The sequence below is a fragment of the Danio rerio genome, chromosome 3, assembly GCF_049306965.1.
Source record: "Danio rerio strain Tuebingen ecotype United States chromosome 3, GRCz12tu, whole genome shotgun sequence".
Taxonomy (NCBI): Eukaryota; Metazoa; Chordata; class Actinopteri; order Cypriniformes; family Danionidae; genus Danio; species Danio rerio.
In genome coordinates, this window is record NC_133178.1 from 17,380,001 (window position 1) to 17,403,828 (window position 23,828).

Here is a 23,828-nt window from a genome sequence, read left to right on the forward strand (position 1 = left end):
TTACATGTGAAGAGAAGACTTTAAATACAGCTGTGTTCTTGCTTGATTGTGTTGTTTGTTTGCCTTTATGTTTTTTTTTTGAAGCAATACTGGCCTAACCTGCTTTCACAGTCACCCTGAGGAACATAAGCACATGAAGCATGGCTCATTTTAACCAAACACTCTTTTCTCTTTTTTTTGTCCACAGAGCAGAGAAGACAGAAGTACTGAGCGATGACCTTCTTTTGGTGACTATTTTCTTCTTTCTGGGATTTAATCACAATCCTAAATGACTGCACAAATCATCTAGCATTTATTTTCACTGTGGAGTTACAAGAGTTATTTTAAGATTATCATACTACCAAAAGGGAGGCTATCAAACGTTATGCCATACAAGAGCCTATATGTATGCTTCGTCTCAGAGTACCGTTTACTATGGTGCACTAAGATTACGAATGCCTTACTCATCATTATGTGTTGTATACTAGGGTAGGTTGGTGTGCTTTGTCCATTTGTAGGCTCAAGCATTGGCATATCTTTGTTTACACATCTATATTGAGTTTACTCCCATCATATCTTTATATGAAGAGTTCAGATGCAAAACCCTCTAAATATATCAGACCTCTTTTCTTGTAAGTGAGCATTTTCTATCAGACTCCTCTAAAAAGGGTTCAGAAGTTTCATTTTATATGTGGTAAAAAAGGTTATTAGCTAGTAAATAAAATACCTTTTTTAAATGTCACTTTAGACAATTCCATGTTTTTTAACAAGGTAAATTTTCTTTTGCATCAAAACCAGCTAAATCCACGTCTTTTTTTTTAATGCAAAACCCTCTAAATGCATCTATTGGAACAAAACAGTGTAATTAGTTGAAAATATAGATGGCATTACAAATTATTTTACCAAACATAAAACACATTACACAAACCACCTGAAATTTAAAATATATGAATCTGTCAAGTAAATGGCGGTTCATTCAGCTGTGGCAAACCAGGGAAAAGCAGAAGGAAAATGAATAAATGAAATCTGTCAAGTAAGTGCATTAATCAATAACTTTAAGACTGACATTAATTAAATCCTAAAAATCTGTTGTCATTTCCGGTATTTAGGATTTAGGTTTAATGTAAGAGAGCAATGTAAACATTGCAAACATTGTAAGCTTGGCAGATTCAAAAATTGTAGTGTAAAAACATTATGAAACATTAATGTCTGTGCATTGTCTATTAATATAAAAAGCTTATCAGATCTATAGGCATTATGAAGTAATATAAATGTATAGTTTTATACATTATATTTATCTTGTAAAAAATAGCTTAAATTAGCAAATAAAACATAATTTTGGCCTACTGGGCGAAAAGGAGATGCCTCTCAGACAATTTTAGAAGCTGTCATTCATTCATTCATTCATTCATTCTCACCATACTCAAGGTCTTGGTCCCGTGTTTATCCTCATAGCATCCACGTGGAATAAAAGAACAGCATCTTAACTTTGTCTATCGTGAAATGGCGTTGCCGTTTATTGTATAGTAAGTCGGACTCTTTCAAAGTAGCGTCACTGCGCAAAAACACGTTATGAATGCATGTTACACTTCCGACTGCACATTGTGTTTCCTTTTTCTTATAATGCACAGAGTTTTGAGGTTAGAGACGTTTTCATTTGCCATTCACTGACAGTCAGACAGTCTCATCAAGTTCATCAAACCGTGTCTTTTAAAATCGAAATCAAAAGCGGAATAAAAGTCTCCTCATAAAAGCAGATGTATCAGTGTAACCCCGCTGTTTCTACAACCACCAGCTGGTATCGAACCACCGACCTTCCACACAGGAGTCAGTTGCTCTATCAAGGAGGCTAAAGACCTTTTCAATATTACCGTAGTCGCATGACTCTAAAACTATAGGTCTTCTGAGAAAATTTGCTCAGGTGAATGAAGCGAACGGGAGGTAGCGGAAACTACAATTCCCATCAGCCCAGGCATGGCCATCATCCTTTGCGATCTGTTGTCGCTACAGATCCAGTAATGCAGAAATGGAGTGTGCTGCTAGTAGCGGGGATGAAAAAGAGCTGGAAATGATCAAACCTAAAGCGGGTTTTAAATCGGATGTGTGGAAGCATTTCGGTTTCTTTCTAAAAAGATACGAGAAAGGAGAAAAGGTGACAGACAAAAAAAAAACAAAAAACGGTATGCAGGCACTGCTAGACTTTGGTGAAATACAAGTTGGGGAATACAACTAATAACAGTCATGGGGACTGCAGAATACAGCACACTGTTCAGATTGATGCAGACATTGACTTGTACCGCAAAAAGACCTCTATCTCACTCATGGCATGTCCTCTTGACAATGCACAACGTTACCAACTGCTGTCAACCTGGGCCAAGTCATATCTCTGTCCCAGAAACCTCAGTCCCAAATGAGAGGGTTTTTTCTGTTGCAGGGGACATGCCCAGAGATCCCAGCTTTTACCAGATTATATTTATATGATAATTTTCCTTAAAACCCATCTCTAAGTGAGTGAGTGAGTTATTAAATGTTGATTGTGATGAGTTTTCAACAATACTAAATTGAAGCTTTATTTTTTTATATGGTTTAATAATTTTTTGTTATTAAAATTGAAAAATTGAAGTTCCTGTTTCAAAGCTTACAGATAGATGGCTAATTTGTATGTCATTGACACTTTTGGCACTTTTTTTGAGTTTTTTCATTAGTTTTGTTTTTCCTGTAAATGATTCAATAAATACCGTACCGTGCCATTCATACCGAGGTATTACAGTTCCGTGAAATTCTGATACCGTTACATCCCTAGTTTATACGTTAAATATTTGTAGTTTACTTTAGTTTGAGGTGGTAAATTCAGTCATTTATTTATTTAGTTGGCAAGATAAAATGTCAACTTATAGCTTATTGCAAATTTTTTATCTATATTATTTTTTCTAATGTCTTATTATAAATGGTATATTTTGCTTTCCATTGCTTTAGATTTGTTATAATTCCTGGAAGTCAATTAATTATTATTTTTGACAAGTATAGATAATAAGCATTAGTTACTGCATCTTTAGGAAATCAATACGTAAGAGTGATTCATTACTCGGTAACACTTTATTTGAATACATTTGAGTATTAGTAGACTGTCTGCTTTATATCTACGGATGTTGCTCCTTCAACAGACATTTACCCGACTATAAGAGACTTTGCAAGTGCATGTCAACTTACATTAACCCTAAACCCAACCAAACAGTCTATTTATATTCTAATGAGAATTAGTTGGCATGTAGATGCAATGTACTGTAACCTAAAGTCAACAAACAGACAATCACAATAAAGTGTGACGAATTTCTCAACTTGTCCAATAACTGGTTGGTTGGTCAGTCACACCATCTGCTGTCAGATATGTTTGTGCAATGATGCTAAACTATATAATTGACAATCATCTAGCTAATAATTTACTACATATTTCAAGTCATTCGATATTCCATGTGACTTTACAGCCTTTTTGCTCGCCCTTTTTCTATAAAATTGTGTGTATCATTTTTTGTTTGTTTTAATATGTGCATTTATTATTGATAGTTGTTCAGTAAGCAGTGCAGTCTGTTTTACATTTTTGGACTAAAATAAAACCTTACCTTACATGGCTTGTGTAACTATTCACATTAAAATCTGTGTAAAAAATGTTTTTCTTGATAAAGTAAAGGTTATTATTATAATAATTGACAGTAAACCCAAATGAATGCATATTAAGGCATAGCATAGAAACTGCAGTACACCATTTACAGCTCTTTGGCTTTCAGTTATAGTAAGAGTATCCCAGTTGACCTTTGATTCTGATTATTCATCTTCTTCTTTCCCACAATCTCTTGTCTTTCACACCCCTCCTTGCTCCGTTTTTTTCCGGCATATTTCAGATGACAGAAAACCAATTGACTGTCTAGGTATTTTTGACAACACAATGCCAATGTTTTCACGAGTATGCATGCCAGCACCAACAAAGGAAAGCCTAAAATACCTTAAAAACACCTTACCCAACTATTAGTGTATGTACATGCACGCATTAATGTTCTTCTCTTATGCTTTTTTTGTTGTTGTTACTAGTCATTAATTGCTGTTTGTGAATGTTAAAGGTCTAGGGCACAGGTGTCAAACTGAGTTTCAAAAGGGCCGCAGCTCTGCACAGTTTAGTTCCAACCCTAATTAAACGCACCTGATCAAACTAATTGAGTCCTTCAAACTTGTTTGAAATCTACAGGTAAGTGTGTTGGAGCAGGGTTGGAACTAAACTGTGCAGGGCTTCGGTCCTCCAGGAATTGAGTTTGACACCCCTGGTCTAGGGCATGCGTTCTTTCTTTCTTTCTTTCTTTCTTTCTTTCTTTCTTTCTTTCTTTCTTTCTTTCTGAAAAAAAAGTGAATACGCTTTATTTGCCAAGGATAGCACATTTTAAAAACCAAACTTATTTTCATTGTGATCCTTGATGTTTAATGCTAAAGGATACAATGCTTTTAAACTAGAACCCAAGATGTTCATGACATTTTGCCTATCAATTGCATGATGTGCTAAAGCTGCAATATTTTATGAGTTTGAGATTTTATTTATTTTAAGGTATATCCCAAGTGATGTTTAACAGAAAGATTTATTTTCAACTTATTTTAAACAATACTTTTAATAACTAAATTCTAAAATAATTTATATTATCCTCACCATGATTACGTTTCAATTCAGTTCATGTTCATTTATAAAGCACTTTTTACAATGTAGATTGTGTCAAAGCAGCTTAGCCCAGCTTAGCACAGTAAAGTCCAACCTTAAGAGAAACCAGCCTCAGTTTAGGTACTGGAGAAGCTGGACGTCCATTGTAGAGAAGCTGCAGGTGTGAGTCAGGCACCGGTGGGTGTTTAAGTAAGCCCACAGGATCAATGTGGGGACTTTGTCACTGTGGTGTTTCAGGAATCAGTCTCATGCACTCCATTTCTCCATGGCCACCACAGCATCAACTCGGGATATGGCCTGGTCCAGGATTATAGATACCTTGGGATCATCTCTTCACAGGTCTAGGATCGCATCAATTGCACTGCGTAGTCTTTTGGGACCTCCGATTGAGTATCCCCAGGTGGAAATAGAGAATAAAGAAAATAATAAATAATTAATAAGTTAATAAAATAGTACTTGATACTTTGCAAGATATTAGTATTCAGGGCAATTTAAAGGCTTAACTATGTTAATTTAGGTTAACAGAGTTAGGTTAATTAGCCAATCGGAAAAAAAGTAATTTCTTAGAATTGTTTAATTTATTATTAAAAACTGCTTTTGTAGTAAAACTGAAAGGGCTTTATTTAGACTTTATCCAGGAGAAAACATATAGTGAAAATTAACTTACACTGTTAAACATCACTTGGGAAATATTGTAAAAAGAATAAAAATTTCAAAGGGAGGCTTATAATTTTGACTTCAATTATATATTATTTAAAAATTTAAGTTTTTTTTTCACCATGGATGTATGTTGGTCTATTTATGGAGATCTGTAAAAATCGAATTGGGAGCATTTAAAATAGCATAATAGAGGAACTTTAATTATGCATTGCAATCTTCTTACTTTGGGATCACAAGTGTTTAAAAAAACCTTTAAAGAAGAAAGGCTTTCTTCAGAAGAACAAAATATTAGGAAATACTGTAAAAACATAACTTGATCTGTTAAAACATTGCTTGGGAAATATTGAAAAAATACAGAATTTTATAGGAAGGCTAATAATTTTGTTTTTAATAATATATTATGAGAAAATGTATGTTTTTTTTTTTTTTTTACTATGGATGTATGTAGGCAGGATGCAAATTATACACTGACCATCGGGGGGTCAAGTTTTTTTGGTTATGTTTGGTAATATGACTCCGTGAACCAAATTTATATTTAATTAAATTAAATCTAATTTATTAATCAAACTTTTTTGAGGGATATTAAGTGGTTCTCAATAATATTTGTGATATTAAATAAACAGTGACAGATTTGCATTCCTGCACCTATAAATGGATAACCATGAAAGACTGCACATATTTTTTGTTTAGCAGTTAAGAGTTTAACTTCCATGTGTGAGCAAGAATATAATAAAACACAAATTATGCATCTAGTTTTACAGACACCTACAGTAAAAACCACTATTTTACAAGAAACATGTTTTGTGAACACTTACGCTGTCTAGATTTGCTGGCTAAATTAATATTTTTGGCGCAAACATGCATTCACAATGTATGAACAATTATAGGGGTGGTCAAATGTAAATTTACGATATCTATTATTTTAATTAGTAATATTATTTAAGACAAAAGTCTGAGCAAACTATTTCTCAACTATTAAAGGGCTGACCCTCCCAAACATCTTGTTTCGATTTGCTTGAGGGGGGATCAATCTTTAGTTAGGGGGGTAAGAGCTCCCCAAACCCTCCTGTAATTCACACCCTGTATGCAGGTCTATTGGTGGAGATCTTTAAAACTCAATTAGGAGTATTTCAAATAGCATAATAGATTAACTTTAATCATGCATGGCAGCCAAAATCTTCCCTTTGGAGTCACAAGTGTTAAAAAACCCCTGAAAGAAACGAAAAGAAAAAATCCAGACAAAAAAAAATATTAGGAAATTCTGTAAAAACAATTACTGGGAAATATTGTAAAAATAATTAAAATTTCAGAGGAGAGATAATAACTTTGCCTTTATTATATATTGTAAGAGGAAAATATAAGTTTGTTTCACTATTTAAATGTATTGGTGGAGATCTTTAAAACCAAATTAGGAGCGTTTAAAATAGTGTAATAGAGGAACTTTAATTATGCATAGCAAAGCAAAGCACTGACTGTAAAAGCAATACAAATCATCTTGATCTGTCACTACCTCATTGTTTAAAAAGCAGCTCGTGTTCAGACCTGCCTGCATGTGGAAATTTGTGCACGGCTAAAGCTAAATCACTGAAGCTCGACAGAGTTTTATACGCTGCTCCCTCACCTTCATTCATGCATTCCTTGTTCACAGGTCAAAGTTTAACAGCCCGCTCGCTCTGCGTCTTATACTTTGCCTCAGGTTTGCAGCAGGAGGGAAAAAGAAACAAGATAACAGGCCATAAACTCCCGCTTAAAGTGACTGTGATGCAGCGGTTTGGATGTTTTCTGGGTTTTGAAGGTCTGCCAGATTAAAAAAGGCAGAGGTGTTGGCAGACGGGCCCCTGTTTGAGCTGTGCTGTCGGTGGTTTTTCTCTGATTGTGGTTGGAGGTCATGAGACTCAGTGTTGGAGAGAAACACTGCAAACTGAACTGCGTGTTTTGGTAGCTGCTTTTTTTTTTCAGTGGCGATGAGCTACTTTTTCCAACCAACATGTAGCTCCTCTGAAAGCATTTCTTTATGTAGCATTGTATTGCATTGAACTTTTTTGATGGCTTATTTTTTGTACAGTTATTGTATTTTGTACTATATTTTTATTACTGTTTTGTGTTTAATGTTTTCTATTGTAGTGCTTTGGGTTTAATAAAAGTGCATAACAAATAAAACAATTCTTATTAACTGAAGAAAATAATTATGAACGCTCCCAAAATGAAAACTGCACAGTGGCTCAGTGGTTAGCACTGTCACCTCACAGAAAGAAGGTCGCTGGTTTGAGTCCCGGCTGTGGTCAGTTGGCATTTCTGTGTGGAGTTTGTTTGTGTGGAAACGTCTTAAAAGAATTTTTGCTAAACATATCAAGCAAGAACCCTATTGATCAAAGATCCATTAAAGATCCAATCACAGACATTGAAGTACTTGCTTAAATCCTATATTCGGCCAGGCAGTGTACACACTGTAACAGCTTATTTACAGCTTCTCAGTTATTTATGTCAGTGTGTGTACTTTAATGCTCCAGTGGGAGTTTGGGCCCCTGCAGGGCGACTGCTGCCCCGTCATCACTTCCTGTTTGTCTCCAAAGGTTGCTTTGCTGGGAACAGTGGAGTGCTGATCAGAACATCTGTAATGCAGCTCTCTTCCTCTTCATTTTTCCTTTTTCCTCATTCCATTAACAAACCTGGCTCTGAAACATCATCTGCAGTCTATAGTCTATTAGTAATAAATGAAGCGGGAATCACCAGAGTCGATACAATACTTTTGAGATTTTAAATATTCTTCTTCTTCTTTGACCTTAGTCCCGTATGGTTGCGGAGTCGGCTATTTGGAACAAGTCCTCCATTTAGACTTGTCCATATGATAACAATTTTTTATTATTATTACTTTTTTGTTTTTTTACACCTTCCGGCCGGCCTGTCACCCTCATACACTACAGACAATTTAGCCTACCCAATTCACCTGCAGCATGGCTTTGGACTGTGTGGGAAACCGGAGCACCCGGAGGAAACCCACGCGAACGCAGGGAGAACATGCAAACTCCTCACAGAAATGCCAACTGAGCCGAGGTTCGAACCAGCGACCCAGCGACCCAGCGTCCTTCTTGCTGTGAGGCGACAACACTACCTACTGCGCCACTGCTTCGCCCACTTTTGAAATTTTAAATATTTTAGTTTTACTTATAAAGTCAACTACTAAAGTTTTTATTGATGCATATTAGTCAGAGAGTTACAGTATCCAATATAAAGAATTGCAAGACATCATTTATTTAGCAGATATCAAAATTAGTTTAAATTTTTTTCCTCTCTGAATCAAACATTGCAATCATATAGGCTGCGTCCGAAATCGCATACTTCCATACTATATAGTATGCTAAAAACTGTTTATGATTTGGAGTAGTATGTCCGAATTCATAGAATATGAAAAACAGTATGCGAGAAGTGCCTTGATGACCTACTATTTTTGGAGAGATTATGAAGTTTGTATTTAATGCTTGCTACGCTATCCCATGATGCATCACGAGAGAATTCATGAGTGGGAGACAAGTGACACAATTGACGTGGGTAGGTCACATGATCACGACAAAATGGCGGATGCAGTTTCATTCATATTGCTCATATTCATACTTTAGTACTCATATTGGTACTTTTTCTAATGGCCGAGTATTACATTTAAAATTAAATGCAGCATGTATGTAGTAGTCTGGGATTTCGGACACAACCATACTCTTGCATCCGTTTTTAAATATTTTGTGATTTTTCTGCAACATATTGCAGTTTATCACCTTTATCACCAAATGGTGTTCCTAAGGAAAACTTTTGCAACATCCGGTTTAACTGAACAGAAACGTTTGGTGTATCTCAGTTCAGTTTTCAGGAGTTCAAACTTAGATATGCTTGATGCTAAGAGCAGGTTTGACATGCTGTCCTGGGAGAGAAAGGGAAGATGGTGCAGTAAGGTGAATTCGGTCTATTAATTGTAAGCTTGAATCAATCTGATTGGATTATTGTTGAAAGGCCAGCCGCAATCAATCATATTACGTGCTCCTTTCAAAATTAGTTTGTAAAACATATTGCTACAGACGAAAATGGGATTGTCAAGTAGACAATCTGACCAACACTAACCAAAACCTGCCATAAACACTGTCTTCACATTTTTGCAATGCTGTCGTCTTTATTCTACTCTTATGCCCAATTTATATGAGGGCTTGTTGTCAGCGATCGGCTACATATATAAATTATTCAACCAAATAGTATAATAAAATATTGGCAATTTACCAATAGGACATCCCAGTATAAGTATAGTATTGCCCTGAAAAATATTGTGATATTAGTATTTATTTATATAATAAGGAACTCTTATGTTATTAAGTAACTTTTATTTATCTTATTATAAAACAGTAAAAACTGTAATATTGCAGATTATCATGATTGAAACTGTTATCTATGGAAATATGTCTTTAAAATGTTATGCAGTCAGTGCTTCAGTCTTCAGCATTCATTATCAGCAATTAACACCGAATAAAGCACATGAGGTTTACCTGAGGTGATCATTTGTCACAGTTTTCGGTTGTTCAGCTGCAAGAAATAGAAGCCGTTTCCAAAATACCCCAGTGCTGTTTAAAAGCTGTGCCGACAATACATTTAATTATTCAGAATAAATGTTCAATTACATTGAATGTTCATTTATATGTAGATTAAGTGATGTAGATTAAGATTTTATTAAACTGTTAGCAAACTGTTGGGACAAAGTTGTGCAAACAGCTCTAATTCAGTCTTTTCATTTATAGCTAATTCAACTGGTATGATTCAAGCGCTAAAACACTTTTGTGCCAAATTAGCAGCGTGATTCTTAGTAGGTCTGAGTGCAGGTTGCATATTTTGCTTTTCTATACATGGAGTTTGTGAAGTGCGTGTCTTTGTGGTGAGCTTTTACTGCCATGTGTTTGAGTTGCACACAGCAGCGGCGTGACTGACATGCGGAGAGTTTCACTTCCACTCCGACTGTCTCAATCTATTTGAGGGACTCTCAGACACCGTTTGAGGATTTGCTTTTTCGCGTACATGAGAATGAGAGAAACAAGAAAGCATTCTGCCAGTTTAGCAGCTTTCTTTGCCAGCTTCAAGAAAACAGCCCTGTTTCTGCCAGGGAAATGATGGAGTGGTTTTGCACAAACTGTAAACAATTCTTTTTGTATTCAAGATAGCCACATTTCCTTGTCAAAGTGCATTGAAAATACATCTGCAATCTCAATCTGAATATAAACTGTCTAAAGAGAAGTTGTAAAAGTTTTTTCCTCTCTATTTTGCAAGTTAAAAAGCTTCTCAACAAATAAATAATGATAAAATACAGTACATTTTATTCAAGTGGAATCATCAAGTAAAAGATTTTAAGGATACAATGTAAACAATATTTTAGAAAGTGTTTTATTCATACGTTATTTTATACATTAAACAACAGATTTATTAAACAGATATAGTTATTAAAATAATATTTTAGTCACTGAACATCTTTAGAAATAGAAAGAAAATACAATTAAATTCATGTGAGATATTGGGGAAAAAAACAATTATAAAATTTCAACAAAATGTTATAAATGTTTTATTTCTCTTGAATTTTGCTCTGTTAAAAATATTTTAGTGTTTTTCCCTTATGTATAAATTTTGGTCTATGTTATTATACTTCAATCTAATGCATATGCACAAATATACAATTTTAAAGCTTTCTATAGAAAATATGAATATAAATAAGAGATTTGCGGGGGGTAAACTCATATATGTTGAGCACTCTGTGTGTGTGTGTATATATATGCGTGTATGTATATGTATGTATGTGTATATGTGTGTGTATATATATATATATATATATATATATATATATATATATATATATATATATATATATATATATATAAAATGAATAATTCTGACTTCAACTTCAACATCCCCTGTTTTTTTCCCCAGTTTCTATTTAACGAATAGAGGATTTTCTCAACACATTTCTAAACATAATAGTTTTAATAACTCATTTGTAATAATTGATTTATTTCATCTTTGCCATGATGAGAGTAAATAATATTTGACAATGTTTTTTCAAGACACTTCTATACAGCTTAAAGTGACATTTAAAGGCTTAACTAGGTTAACTAGTTTAACTAGGCAGGTTAGGCTAATTAGGCAAGTTATTGTATAATGATGGTTTGTTCTGTAGACTATCAGGAAAAATTGCTTAAAGGGAATAAAAATTTTGACCTTAAAATGTTTTTTTTTTTAAATTAATAACTGTTTTTATTCTAGCTGAAATTAAACAAGTCAGACTTTCTCCATAAGAAAAAATATTATCAGACATACTGTGAAAATTTTCTAGCTCTGTTAAACATTATTCGGGAAAAAAATAAATAAATTTAAAGGTGGGCTAATAACTCTGACTTCAACTGTGTATATGTATCACTATGAGCTTTGTCTTTAATAGTCAACGCTGCATAAAAATACTAAATAGGCCAGGGTTTGAGGAAGAACCAGATCGGTTAGGATTAGGGGGTGCACAGTTTGACACAGTTTTTAAAAGATTCTATGTGCTAAAGTGCATATTTGTGATCGTGCACTTGTGTACAGTTGCACATTTACACATTGCTGCAACATGGTAAAAGATTTTTTTGACTTGTTCCTCTTTGTTTATACAGTGTGGCTTTAAATCTCATCTTTAAACCACACTGTAGTGTAGCGTTAACTGTAATCTTTAAACCATCATCTACTTTAAAAGCTTTAGCAATTAAGCCTGCCCTGTGTTTATGAGTGCAGGACATATGTCTAGAGTTGATGGACAAGACAATGAAGGAACAACCAGAAAGCTCCATTCTTCTGCTTTTCCTGGAGATACTTTTCAGAACAGTTGCTCATTAAAGATGAAGAAATGTTTATGTATTATCATAGAATGCATTTATTTAAAAAAGGAGGGTAAAATTAATCACAAATGACATAAAACTTAGGTTGTACATTTTAGTACGTTTTATATTTGAAATTTCTTGTACATCAAATCATTGTATTATAAGCATCATGTGACACTAAAGACTTAAATAATGTAAAGTAAGAAGATTTAAATGAAGCAGAAATAATAAATATGTTAAAAACTTTTAAAGGTGCCCTAAAAAGAAAATCTGGATATATCTCTCCATAGCTGAATCCTAAGAGTTCATTACATGGACATGGCCATACGAGGAGTCTCAAACACACCATTGTTTCCTCATTCTCATGTAAACTCTGTCAATGTAAAAGTGGCCTATCGACTGAAATAAAAGAAGAAGCTTCTTGCACATTTAAATAAATGGAAAATGATGTGTTTTTGCATTGGAATAAATCTCTAGTGTGATTACAACCAAGCAAACCAAAACCAGGACATGTTATCACAAGGTATGATCATAAAAAGGACAAAAGACTTTAACAGTGTGGTTTTTCTTATCATATCATATATTACCCAGGCTCATTCTAAAAGCTCACCCCTATATACATTTCTGGAGACCACAAAATACGTCCCAGGGGGTGCGTTTTTTTTTTTTTTTTTTTTTTGTTTTGTTTGCAGTTTTTGTTTTCACGAATCCACGAGAGGCCGCTGTGTACGATTTTTGAGATCTCAAATTTCTCTCACATGTGCCATTTGCGCCTGCTGTTCTCGTGTAAATCCACCAGAGGTTGCTGTTGACTGACTGTTGGACTTACTGAATGACTGACTGACCAATCAACTGACCCACCCTCTTCTTTCCCTACACTCAACCAGTGAATTGCGAGGTCCGGTTTTAAGATTTTACCACATTCTCACCCTGTTTTTTTACTTGTTTATTTTATTTTTTTGATTCTGTTTTTGTCTTGCCTGCTTTCTGGATCCGTTCTTCACCAGATTTGAACACCGTCATCAGCTCCTTTCTGCGTCTCAAGTCCACCGACGTACATGGCGAGCTAACCAGACAAACTTGTTACAGCGAGAAAGCTGTCCATATGGAGGTAAGCGTCAGCTGTTAAGCACGAAAAGGAACGTCGTCATATCGCACCGTACCAAGGGGGTGCGTTTTTTTTGTGCCGTTTTTGTTTTCACAAATCCACGTAAGGCCGCTGTGTATGCTTTTTGAGATCTCAAATTTCTCTCACAAGTGCCATGTAGCCTACTGTTCTCGCGTAAATCCACCAGAGGTCGCTGTTGACTGACTGTTGGACTGACTGAATAACTGACTGACCGATCAGATCAGATTTCAGAGGTGCCTGATCTGGCGTGTTCTGGCTCAAATTAAGCCCTCCACTCAACCAGTTTTATTGACTGACCCGCCCACTTCCCTAAACCCAACCAACAGTTTTCAAAAGCAATCCAGAAAAGGAAAAGCCCTTGTTGGATTTTTACCACGTTTTCAGATTTACCACATTCTCACCCTGTTTTTTACTTGTTTATTTTATTTTTTGATTCTGTTTTTGTCTTGCCTGCTTTCTGGATCCGTTCTTCACCAGATTTGAACCCCGTCGTCAACTACTCTCTGCGTCTCAAGTCCACCGAAACTCACTCATTGTTGTCGTTATGGACCTTGCTTACCCACTTTATTGACGAGTCATTTTTTCTATTTTGTAATAATACCACTAACAGTTTAATATTTAATATAAGGTCCACCCAGTTGGTCCAATAGAAGTGTCCACTGGTGGATGAAGGTTCATTGCCTGTTTGGTCTTTCCAGTGCACAATGTTTATTTACTTTAAATTTAACTCATAGCTGACTCCAATTTGAATATGAGGTGGTTTAGAATATTAATATATTTATCTTTTGTTTTATCCAACTCCAATCATCAAACATTAAGAAAATTATATCAATATATAATTTAGATAAATGTTGAACCTTTTATCTTCACTTGTAATTATTACATTTGTTCATTCGGGTGCTCATGTCACTCAAAGAAATCGCCCCGGCCGATGGCGTCCCTCACAGTCACACTCTTGTCACACTTGAATATTACACAGAGGTAGATGACTACTACTTTTAGATGGCCGCTCCCATGCTTGCTCATTCTAAAGTATTTTTAATTAGTCCTTCTTAGATGTACACCCTTGAGTAAAGACAGTATAATTTCCATGCAGAGGTTAGGGCCAGTATTATAAATGTAACCGACTACTGTACTCTATAATAACTTTGATTTAGCCAAGTCCATGGTTTCCCATATACACTTAATTTAAATTAAAATAATTAATAATTTAAAATAAAATTACTTTCAAACAAAGGTCGGGTACCCTATCTAGGTTAGTCGTGCAACTCCTTGTTGTCCTAGACGGAAGTTAACGCCCTTTCCAACTAAGTACACTTGAATCAATATTAAGAGTCAGTCGGATCCCTAAAATACAATTAGTGAGCCCAATGCTCCATCTCAACTGGATTTTAGTCTGTCTACTGACCTCACACAGGAAGTGGGGAAACAAGGATACAGCGTAATCTACTAGAGCTAATAATTACAGATTAAGCAAAATATGTCCAAACAAAACAATTTAATAGTCATGTAAATGTGTATTATGCCAATTATTTAGTCATAAACCATCAATACAAGACATCAAATTATCAAAGATAAATCCAAGATTAAAAGATCCATACCTGACTTCAAAATATACATAACATGGAGCTCCACACTATGGGCTCATAGTTATAGAATCACCCCGAACATTTAGAAACTTTCCTGTAAGTAGTAAATTCAAGAATCCCCCCGAGGAAAGGGGTGTGTTAAATAACAAAAGGCATTTGCATTTAGTGGAAGAGTTTCTGCCTATAGGAAAGGCACACCCTTCACAGTGGCTCAAAAGATACCTGAAGTTATATATTTATTATTTTGGTTATGTCTATTTCTGAGGTAATGAGACCATTGTACCAGTCGCACTGAGACAATTTAAATGATATCAAACATGATGGATAAATTGACTTGGATTACTAAAGAACATTAATATTTTGAAATGACCTTTCTGTGTGAGTTGAGTGAAAAGGGGCTTAGTGACCATCTGGGTTTCGGAAGATGTTTCAAATATAAATGGATGAAAGGAGGGGAGCTGTTTTTTTCCCGCATTCCCACCTGCTGAGTTGTGGAGCCGATTGTCTCTGTGGTCTCTGTGGTTTTAGCATGTTTGAATGGTTAAAGACATTAAAATATTTGTGATATCTCAAGTTGTACACTGGCAACCCATAACGGTATCAATTTAATGAGCTCCTGAGAGTGACCTATTCTTTCACAACTGTTTGTAGTAGTTGATTTGACACACGTGTGGCCATGAAAGTGATTGAATTCAACATCCCAAATATGACAATATTGACCTTATTCTAAAATGCGGAAGTGCGCCTGTTTTCGCGATTGTCTTAGAACTTCCGTTTCAGTCGCCAATGGGAGAAATGACAAGGAATAATAAACGGCAAAAACGGTCAAACTACTTGCTCTACAAACAAATGTTTGCATGACTATACAGACCAAGTAGAATAATATAACAAGGAAATATCAGTTTGCAACATCAAACAGCGAAACAAGCAGTTTTTAATGTCTAAAAATGAATGGAAGTGAATGAGACCGGAAGTCTCGTGCCAAAAAGATTCAAATGGCAGCGCCCGCTCGTCTGCGGAGAATAAGGTCAATAGTGTTTATTTGAAGCACATTTCCCCTTGCAGCAAATCTTTATATACAACAGATGAATTATTGGTAAAATCTAGATATAACACAGCTGCTGATACATAATATAGCATCATTTTTGTGACGCTGTACAACAATATTTAATATTTTTTACATTACAGTGAAGATGGGGTTTAATGTTGGGGTAGAAATAGGCGTTATCAAAATACTATTTAATTGGTTAATTTAATAAATAATATGAATAATACTCTGTACTTATAATACTCTGATTGTTTTGCCTTACTTTGATAGTTGGGAAAGGGGGTAGACATTAATAAAATACAGTTAATAAGTAAATTAATAAATTAAATAATTTTAGCTAACTTCCATCCACAGCTGTATCCCTTCTGGCAACAACCTCAATTGTTGGCACTGCTTCATGCATTGTCAGGTATTAAAAGTACATATGTACACACACATGCACATTTAGCCCAGCCCAGCAGTGCTTTTGATGTTTGGTAAATTTCATGACAAAGTGAAGGAAAAGCAGAAGAGGTGTGCATAGATGATTAGTTTTCTGGATGGAACTTTATCCGATAACTGATGTATTTTTTTTTAATTGGATCAAATGTGTTCATTATCTTACAGATTGAGCGACGCCTGGAAAATGTGCGATTGGTTTCCCATAATGTACACAAGAAGATGGTCATGTGTCTACAGGGTAACGTGGGCACAGATGCAGAGAAGAGACATGTTAGTAACAGCTGCTTTTCCAGATACGACTGTTGATACTAAAGACTCATCACTTTTGTTTATGATCGGCTTTCGCTTCTTCTCCTTTTAGAAAAAGCTTCCTCTGATGATCCTTTCACAATCCATGGTGGAAGGAGTAGCTCAGCTTGGAGAAGAGTCCCTTATAGGGTGAGTTTATAAACCCTCTTTAACAGACAAAAATGACTGTGATTTACACTTATAATGAGAAATCTTTGAACATTCACTGTCTTTTGTGACCAAATATCCCTGGATCATCTATATTCTCAGACAAATTTGAAGGGGTAGTTCACACCAAAAATAAAATTCTGCCTTCATTTACCTCAGCTTTTTTTTTTTTTGCATCAACTGTATAGACCATTTCAATGTGGTCATGTCATTGGCCCATAATAATTTCCTGCTTGTTATCAAGCTATTTTATAAATGCAACAAGAGGCAATTCAATCATAACCTAATGATAAAACTGCTATCATAAAAATATTTATCAATATGTGGCTCTTTTTTGGATTCTCAAAAGCAATAGAAATGAAAAAATGTAAAACAGGAAATATGTTGGGACCATTGTTTTTGTTTACACCCCTCAAACTGGTCTATAGGAAGATGATGGACATTTGTGGGGACGCTGAAAACAAACTGGCTTTCGAACAGAGCCAACATGAAGTTCTGCTGGAGAAAGACATTCTAGATCCTCTAAATCAGCTGGCAGAGGTGTGTAAAGCCAAATAAACAACTCTTTAAAACACCAGTGTGTGTTACATGTGGGTTTTTTGCTCTCGAAGGTGGATATTCCTAACATCCAGAAGCAGAGGAGACATTTAGCCAAACTGGTGTTGGATTATGATTCTGCAAAAGGCAGGTGTGTATGTATGGCTCAAAACAATTTATTCAAGCATCACCACTAACAAAACACCACTAATATTTTCATGGATACGATTGTCACACATTTTTCTCCCTAATTTACAGAAGATGGCTATTAAAGTGTGTTTTAATGATAACTGTTTATAAGGATATAATAATAATTGATAAGGTAATGCGTATTTATCTAAGTATATGGTAACAGTAATGCAAATTTAGAATAAGAATCATTGAATGAAATATTAAAAGGCTCTCTGTAAGATGGCAGTGCATCTCCAAAATGCCAATAAATTGTTATTTTAAGGACTTGGCAGTGCTTGTAATAATTCAGAATATTCCTGCAATAAAGGTATCACCAGGCCACAAAGTCATTTCCGTCAGCTACAAATGCTCAAGCAATGGCTGCCAAAGTTGACATGCTTAAGGAGGAAATGGATGAAGCTCAGAACAGAATGGAAATATGCAAGGTTGGATATGAGTCTGACTTTGTTGAGTGTGAACATGACTTTATGTTGGACTTTGAACCTAGTTTGATCTGTTTTTTTTCTTTAGGATCAAGTTGCTGCTGATATGTACAGCTTTGCCTCCAAGGAGGGAGAATATGCTCGCTATTATGTGTTGGTAAGTCATTTCTATGAGAACCTGAAGCATACAATGGCTCATAAAGATCAGTTTAAACTGGAAAATTTAATTTAACTTTCAAATAAAGGTGTAATAAAGATATCACTTAGAAATTAGTTCTTGTTTGCATATCTGGTCAATGAAGTTCATTTGAATGAATGAAGCTGTATTTCATGTTGCTTGAAGAAAATAACATGGTAATGATTAGGCATGCATGATATATCGGTGGCCATATCGTTATCGGCCGATAAATGCTATTTTTAAGATTATCCTTATCGATCCAATATTAAAATTAGGCCGCAATCTTTTAGCCGATAAATTACGTACTTGCACAGAACTGCCTGCCTTGCGCATACATGGGCGGAACTTGTTCAGACTTGTCCAGTTCACTATAATGGATCTCTCCTCACATTGTTTATTCCTTCAAAGTCTGTACTTTCTTCATGTTGTATTGCAGTGCAGTAAGTAACCATGTTCTTTATCATTGTAGATGTCTTTGATTGAGTGCCATTGTGTATTTTGCTTTAAATTGCCTCAGGAAAAAAATTACATGTGTAAACATAACAGCAGCGATGCACACGTGCTAAACAACTTGTTGGGTTGTTTGTAATCTAATATGATTATTTGTTATTATCAATGCGTTGCTTGCCATGTGTTGTTGATGTAAGATTGTTTATGATCAAAATAATCATATTGATTATAATGAGCGTGCGTAAGGGCTGTCACCGCGCACACACACACATATCTGATCTTATAGCCTTCACAGCAGCACGGGGGAGAGATGCGCCAGTCATTAAAACCAGCATAGGGGCTCTCATCTCGCCACACATTGTCTTTATATTATGCTCTGTGTTTGAGTTGAGTGAAACTCACAGCGGTTTATCACAAACTTTTCATCGATCATTTTTCCCGCAATTGACAACAAGAATGAACACAGAAGCATTGTCTGATTGACAAGCAGCAGCTACATGTGTTCAAAAGAATCTAAAACGCCAAAATAGGATGAATCTGTGCCGCATTTTCTAAAGTAATACAATCTGTATCTAGCTTTTTGCTTGTACGGTGGCTCTGAACTGTCAAAACACCTCTAAAAAAAGGCTTTTTTTGGGCATGACAAATTTTTACATGTGTACATCACTGTAACACATTTTATTCAAGAACATTTGAGCTGGTTTTAGTCCTTAGCTCTTTCATTTTCATATTATTTAAAATATATTTAACTTGCTTGTTGATTAAATCCCATTTTGTTATTTAATATATTACTTTTATGCAACAGTCAAGTTGCATGTTAATTTGCTATGAAGAAAAGGAAATAATTAATTTTTTGCATGCTGATTTATGTGAAATGAATATAGATCTATATAATCCCCTTGCAATTTTGAAATGATAGCTTTTTTGCTTTGAGTATAGACTAATCAGTTCATCAGAGCAGTTTAATATTTTATGATGTTTGCTGTATAAAAAAATATAACTTTTTGATTTATCTATAATTATCTGCCTATATATATCGGCTATCGGCCTCCATTTCTAAAGAGCTATCGGTTATTGATATCGGCCAAAAAAAATCCATATTGGTGCATCCCTAGTAATGATGCTAGCAATGTGTTAAACACCCATTGTCAACGTGCCAATTTGTGTAACCAAACATTCAGTGATTTAGCATATTTTCCTGTCTGCAAAATTTATTAACTCAATGGTAAATATGCAAGATGGTAGCTTAACCATATTTTAAAATGCATAAAAATGCATTAGCAGTATGCTAATTGAGGCTAGCAGAGTTTACCAAATTTGAACAACATTGAACATGCCAGTGCATGCTAGAAACATTATTATTATTATAGTGTTAAATGTGTTAATTACATGTTAATTCATTTTAGCATATGTGTGCAACATTTCAGAATGATGCTAGCAGCATGTTAATGTATGCTAGACTTCTGCTAAACATGTTATGCTAAAAACATGATACCAGTGTGTTAAAACATGTTAAACATGCTGTCAAACTATAATAAAATGTAGTAGAAGTGAGTGTAGAAGTAAAGATGCCACTAAGAACTTGTTTCTGGTTTGCATATCTGGTCAATGAAGTTTATTTGAATGAATGAAGCTTTATTTTTTATGTTGCCTGAGGTAAAGAACATGTTAATAATGCTATCAACATGTTAAAAACATATTGTCAACATGCTAATTTGTGTATGTTGTTAAACCATTGAACCAAACACTCAATGATTTAGCCTATAAGGAATATTTACTAAACACAATGGTTGTGTTAAATATGTTAGAGACATGTTAGGAATTATGCTAGCAAGATGTGTTAGCTTAACCGTGTTTTAAAGCGCATTAAAAATGCATTAGCAGTATGCTATTTGGTCCCACTTTATATTAAGTATCCTTAACTACTATTATATAAGAAAAATAAATACAATGTACTTACTGTGTTTATAATGTATTTGAGAACACTTGTGGTGCTTTTGAGTTGGGATAGAGGTTGGGTTATGGACAGGTTTGGTGGCATGGGTAGGTTTAAGGGTGGGTTAAGGTGTAAGGGATGGTCAACAGTGTATTTACAAATGTAATTACAAAAGTTAATTACAGATGTAGTTACATACATGTTTTTAATCAAGCATAAGTACACAGTAAATACATGTATAATAAGTACATTGTAACAAACTATTAATTCCTATGTAAGTACATGTTAGTTAAGGCCACTTAATATAAAGTGGGACCTGCTATTTAAACAACATTGAACATGCCTGTGCATGCTAGAAACATTATGGTAATTATAGTGTTAAATATGTTAATTACATGGTCATTTATGTTAGCATAGGTGATGGCAACATTTCTGAATGATGCTAGCAGCATGTTAATGTATGCTAGACTTCTGCTAAACAGGTTATGCTAAAAACACGATACCAGTGTGTTAAAAAGATATGTTAAACATGCTGTCAAAATGTCCTTAAATGTAGCAGAAGTGTGTGTATAGGTGCCTAGAAACATGACTATCTGGTTTACATTAGCCATTTAATAGGTTTAAAATAATACGAATATGTGTAGTATAAAAATAATTTAGTGTGTTGTTTTGCATTCGTCTTGACAGTTGTTAGAAGCTCAAGCTGAATACCACAGAAGAGCATTGGCATCCATCGAGAGTGTCCTGCCCAACATACAGTCACAGCAAGGTGTGATATTTAATATTCATTTCTGGCTCTGAGCGTCTGCACGATAAATATTTGACACGAGTCACTTACAACACTTCTGAAATCATCACCCTGTAATAATAATTACGTTCAAAGTGCATTAAGCAGCCTGTGTGGGTTTTGTCTTCAGTTTTAGGGTGAAATATGACCCAGGTATGTTCTTGACAGGTTTTATGATATGCACCCATAGATCTGGCTAGTCATCAAACTGTGAATCATCTTTTCCTTTCAAAGCTTTCTGGTGGCCAGCATTATAATGTATCCTGTTTCACACTGCAAATCATCCTGACCTACTAAATCTGTGTTCCACACACATCTAGTGATGATTCTTAAACATTTCCTGCTATAACTCCAGCCATTCTCTATCAATCTCGTCATCTGACACAGATAAATGGATGGAGAAGCCAGCGTTTGGCACAGCTCTGGAGGAACATCTGAAACGCACCGGCAGAGAGGTCGCTCTGCCCATTGAGGCCTGCGTCATGATGCTGCTGGAGACCGGCATGCAGGAAGAGGTATCTGACACTGAAGAACAACACTTGAGAACCGGCGGATGAAAAGATGAGATGTTTTCATTCCCAGGGGAAGTAGATGTGCATTGTTACTGCACACACAATGGCATATTAGCTGTCATTTTCAGGAAGTGTTCAGTATTTCTGTCTTTTGAGAGTTTTGCATGTTAGTGCAGAACGAGTTGAGCAGGCAGATACATAGATATACGGAAAAATTAGACAGACTATTTTTTAATTGGCGTGTAGACGGATAGTTTGAAGACTGAATGAAATGATGGATGGATGAATGGAATGATAAATAGGTTTATGGATGGCCAGTTAGATGGATGGATTGATAGATGAATGAACCGATAAATTAATGAATAAATGGATGGAAAGGTGTATGGGATGGATGGATTGATGGACAGATGGATGGATAGAAGATTAGGTGGTGTAAATAGATAGATGATGGATGGATAAATGGAATGATGGAAAGAAAAGTGTATGGGTGATGATTGAAAGATGAATAAATTCATAAAACAATTACTAGATGGATGAGCAGGTGGATGGAATGAATGTATGATGACAATGGATAGATAAATGGAACGATAGAAAGATAAGTTCATGGATGATAGACAGAATAATAGATGAATAAATCAAATGATTCATTCATCTGTTATAGATAAATCAAATTATTTATTCATCTAAGATAGATAGATAGATAGATAGATAGATAGATAGATAGATAGATAGATAGATAGATAGATAGATAGATAGATAGATAGATAGATAGATAGATAAATGGATAGATTAAATGGTGTGAATAGATAGACAATGATGGGTGAATGAATGGAATGATAGAAGGATAAGTCTATGGATGATAGATGGAATGATAGATGAATAAATCAATTAAATAATGGATAAATAGATGCAAGGGTTCATAGATAGATACATACATAAGGGAATTGATAGACAGATGATTGCTTGATGGATGGATGGATGGATTGATGAATGAATGGATGAATAGAAGATTAGATGCTGTGAATAGATGGACAGTGATTGGTAAATGAATGAAATGATAGAAAGATAAGTTTATGGATGATAGATGGAATTATTGATGAATAAATAGATCAAATAATTAATAGATTTATGGAAAGGAGCTTTGGATGGATGGATAGATAGGTGAATTAATAGACAGATTGATTGATAGATGAATGAATTGATGAAATAATGGATTGACGGATGGATGGAATGATAGAAAGAATTGACAGACAGACAGTGATGGGTGGATAGATAAATGAATGCAAATAAAGGATGGATGAAAGGACAGATCAATTGATGGATGGATTGTTGAATAGATGGTGAGGAGACAGAAAGATTGGATGAAAAAACAGATGGATTAATAAACCAGTTGATTGTCAGACAGACAGACAGACGGATATATGTATGGATGGAATTATTGATGAATGAAGCAATAAATGTATAGAGTACAGTGATTAACAGTGATTTCTAAAGCAATTTAAATGAATGACCCCCAGACTCAGAACAATGCTTGAGTACCTGCATGTTTGGTCAAGATTATGTCAGGGTTGAGTATCTTGAAGGACATTGTGGCGGTGTCTGCGTGTTTGAGACGTCTGCTGCTTCACTTCTGCTTCTTGGCTAAACTCAGACTAATAATAGCACTGAAACGAGACAGACGATTCCCTGTGAAACCATCCCTGACTCAAACGAAAACGCCATTTTCAGTCATTATCATATAACAATCTTAATTGACATTTTGCCACTCATTGTGAAGATGTATATTTTTTTTCAATATTTCCGTTGTTGTCAGGGTTTGTTCCGTATCGCTGCTGGAGCCTCCAAACTGAAGAAACTAAAGGCGGCTCTGGACTGTTCCACTTCCCAGCTGGAGGAGTTTTACTCAGACCCTCACGCAGTCGCTGGTATGTCCCGCTTTTC

General features: G+C 35.1%; 1 protein-coding gene across 12 annotated transcripts in view; it reads left to right on the forward strand.

Moving 5' to 3' along the window:
* arhgap17b (Rho GTPase activating protein 17b) overlaps positions 1-23,828 on the forward strand; it is a 71,722-nt gene that overhangs the window by 18,379 nt on the left and 29,515 nt on the right. For all 12 annotated transcript variants that reach the window (XM_073934777.1, XM_009299324.5, XM_009299322.5 and 9 more), the window contains exons 2-11: positions 188-227; positions 16,583-16,687; positions 16,779-16,855; positions 17,302-17,413; positions 17,485-17,561; positions 17,910-18,027; positions 18,113-18,181; positions 21,276-21,357; positions 21,763-21,890; positions 23,701-23,812. In XM_073934777.1, coding sequence (XP_073790878.1) covers positions 188-227; positions 16,583-16,687; positions 16,779-16,855; positions 17,302-17,413; positions 17,485-17,561; positions 17,910-18,027; positions 18,113-18,181; positions 21,276-21,357; positions 21,763-21,890; positions 23,701-23,812 — 920 coding nt within the window. The remainder of the gene's footprint in view (positions 1-187; positions 228-16,582; positions 16,688-16,778; positions 16,856-17,301; positions 17,414-17,484; positions 17,562-17,909; positions 18,028-18,112; positions 18,182-21,275; positions 21,358-21,762; positions 21,891-23,700; positions 23,813-23,828) is intronic.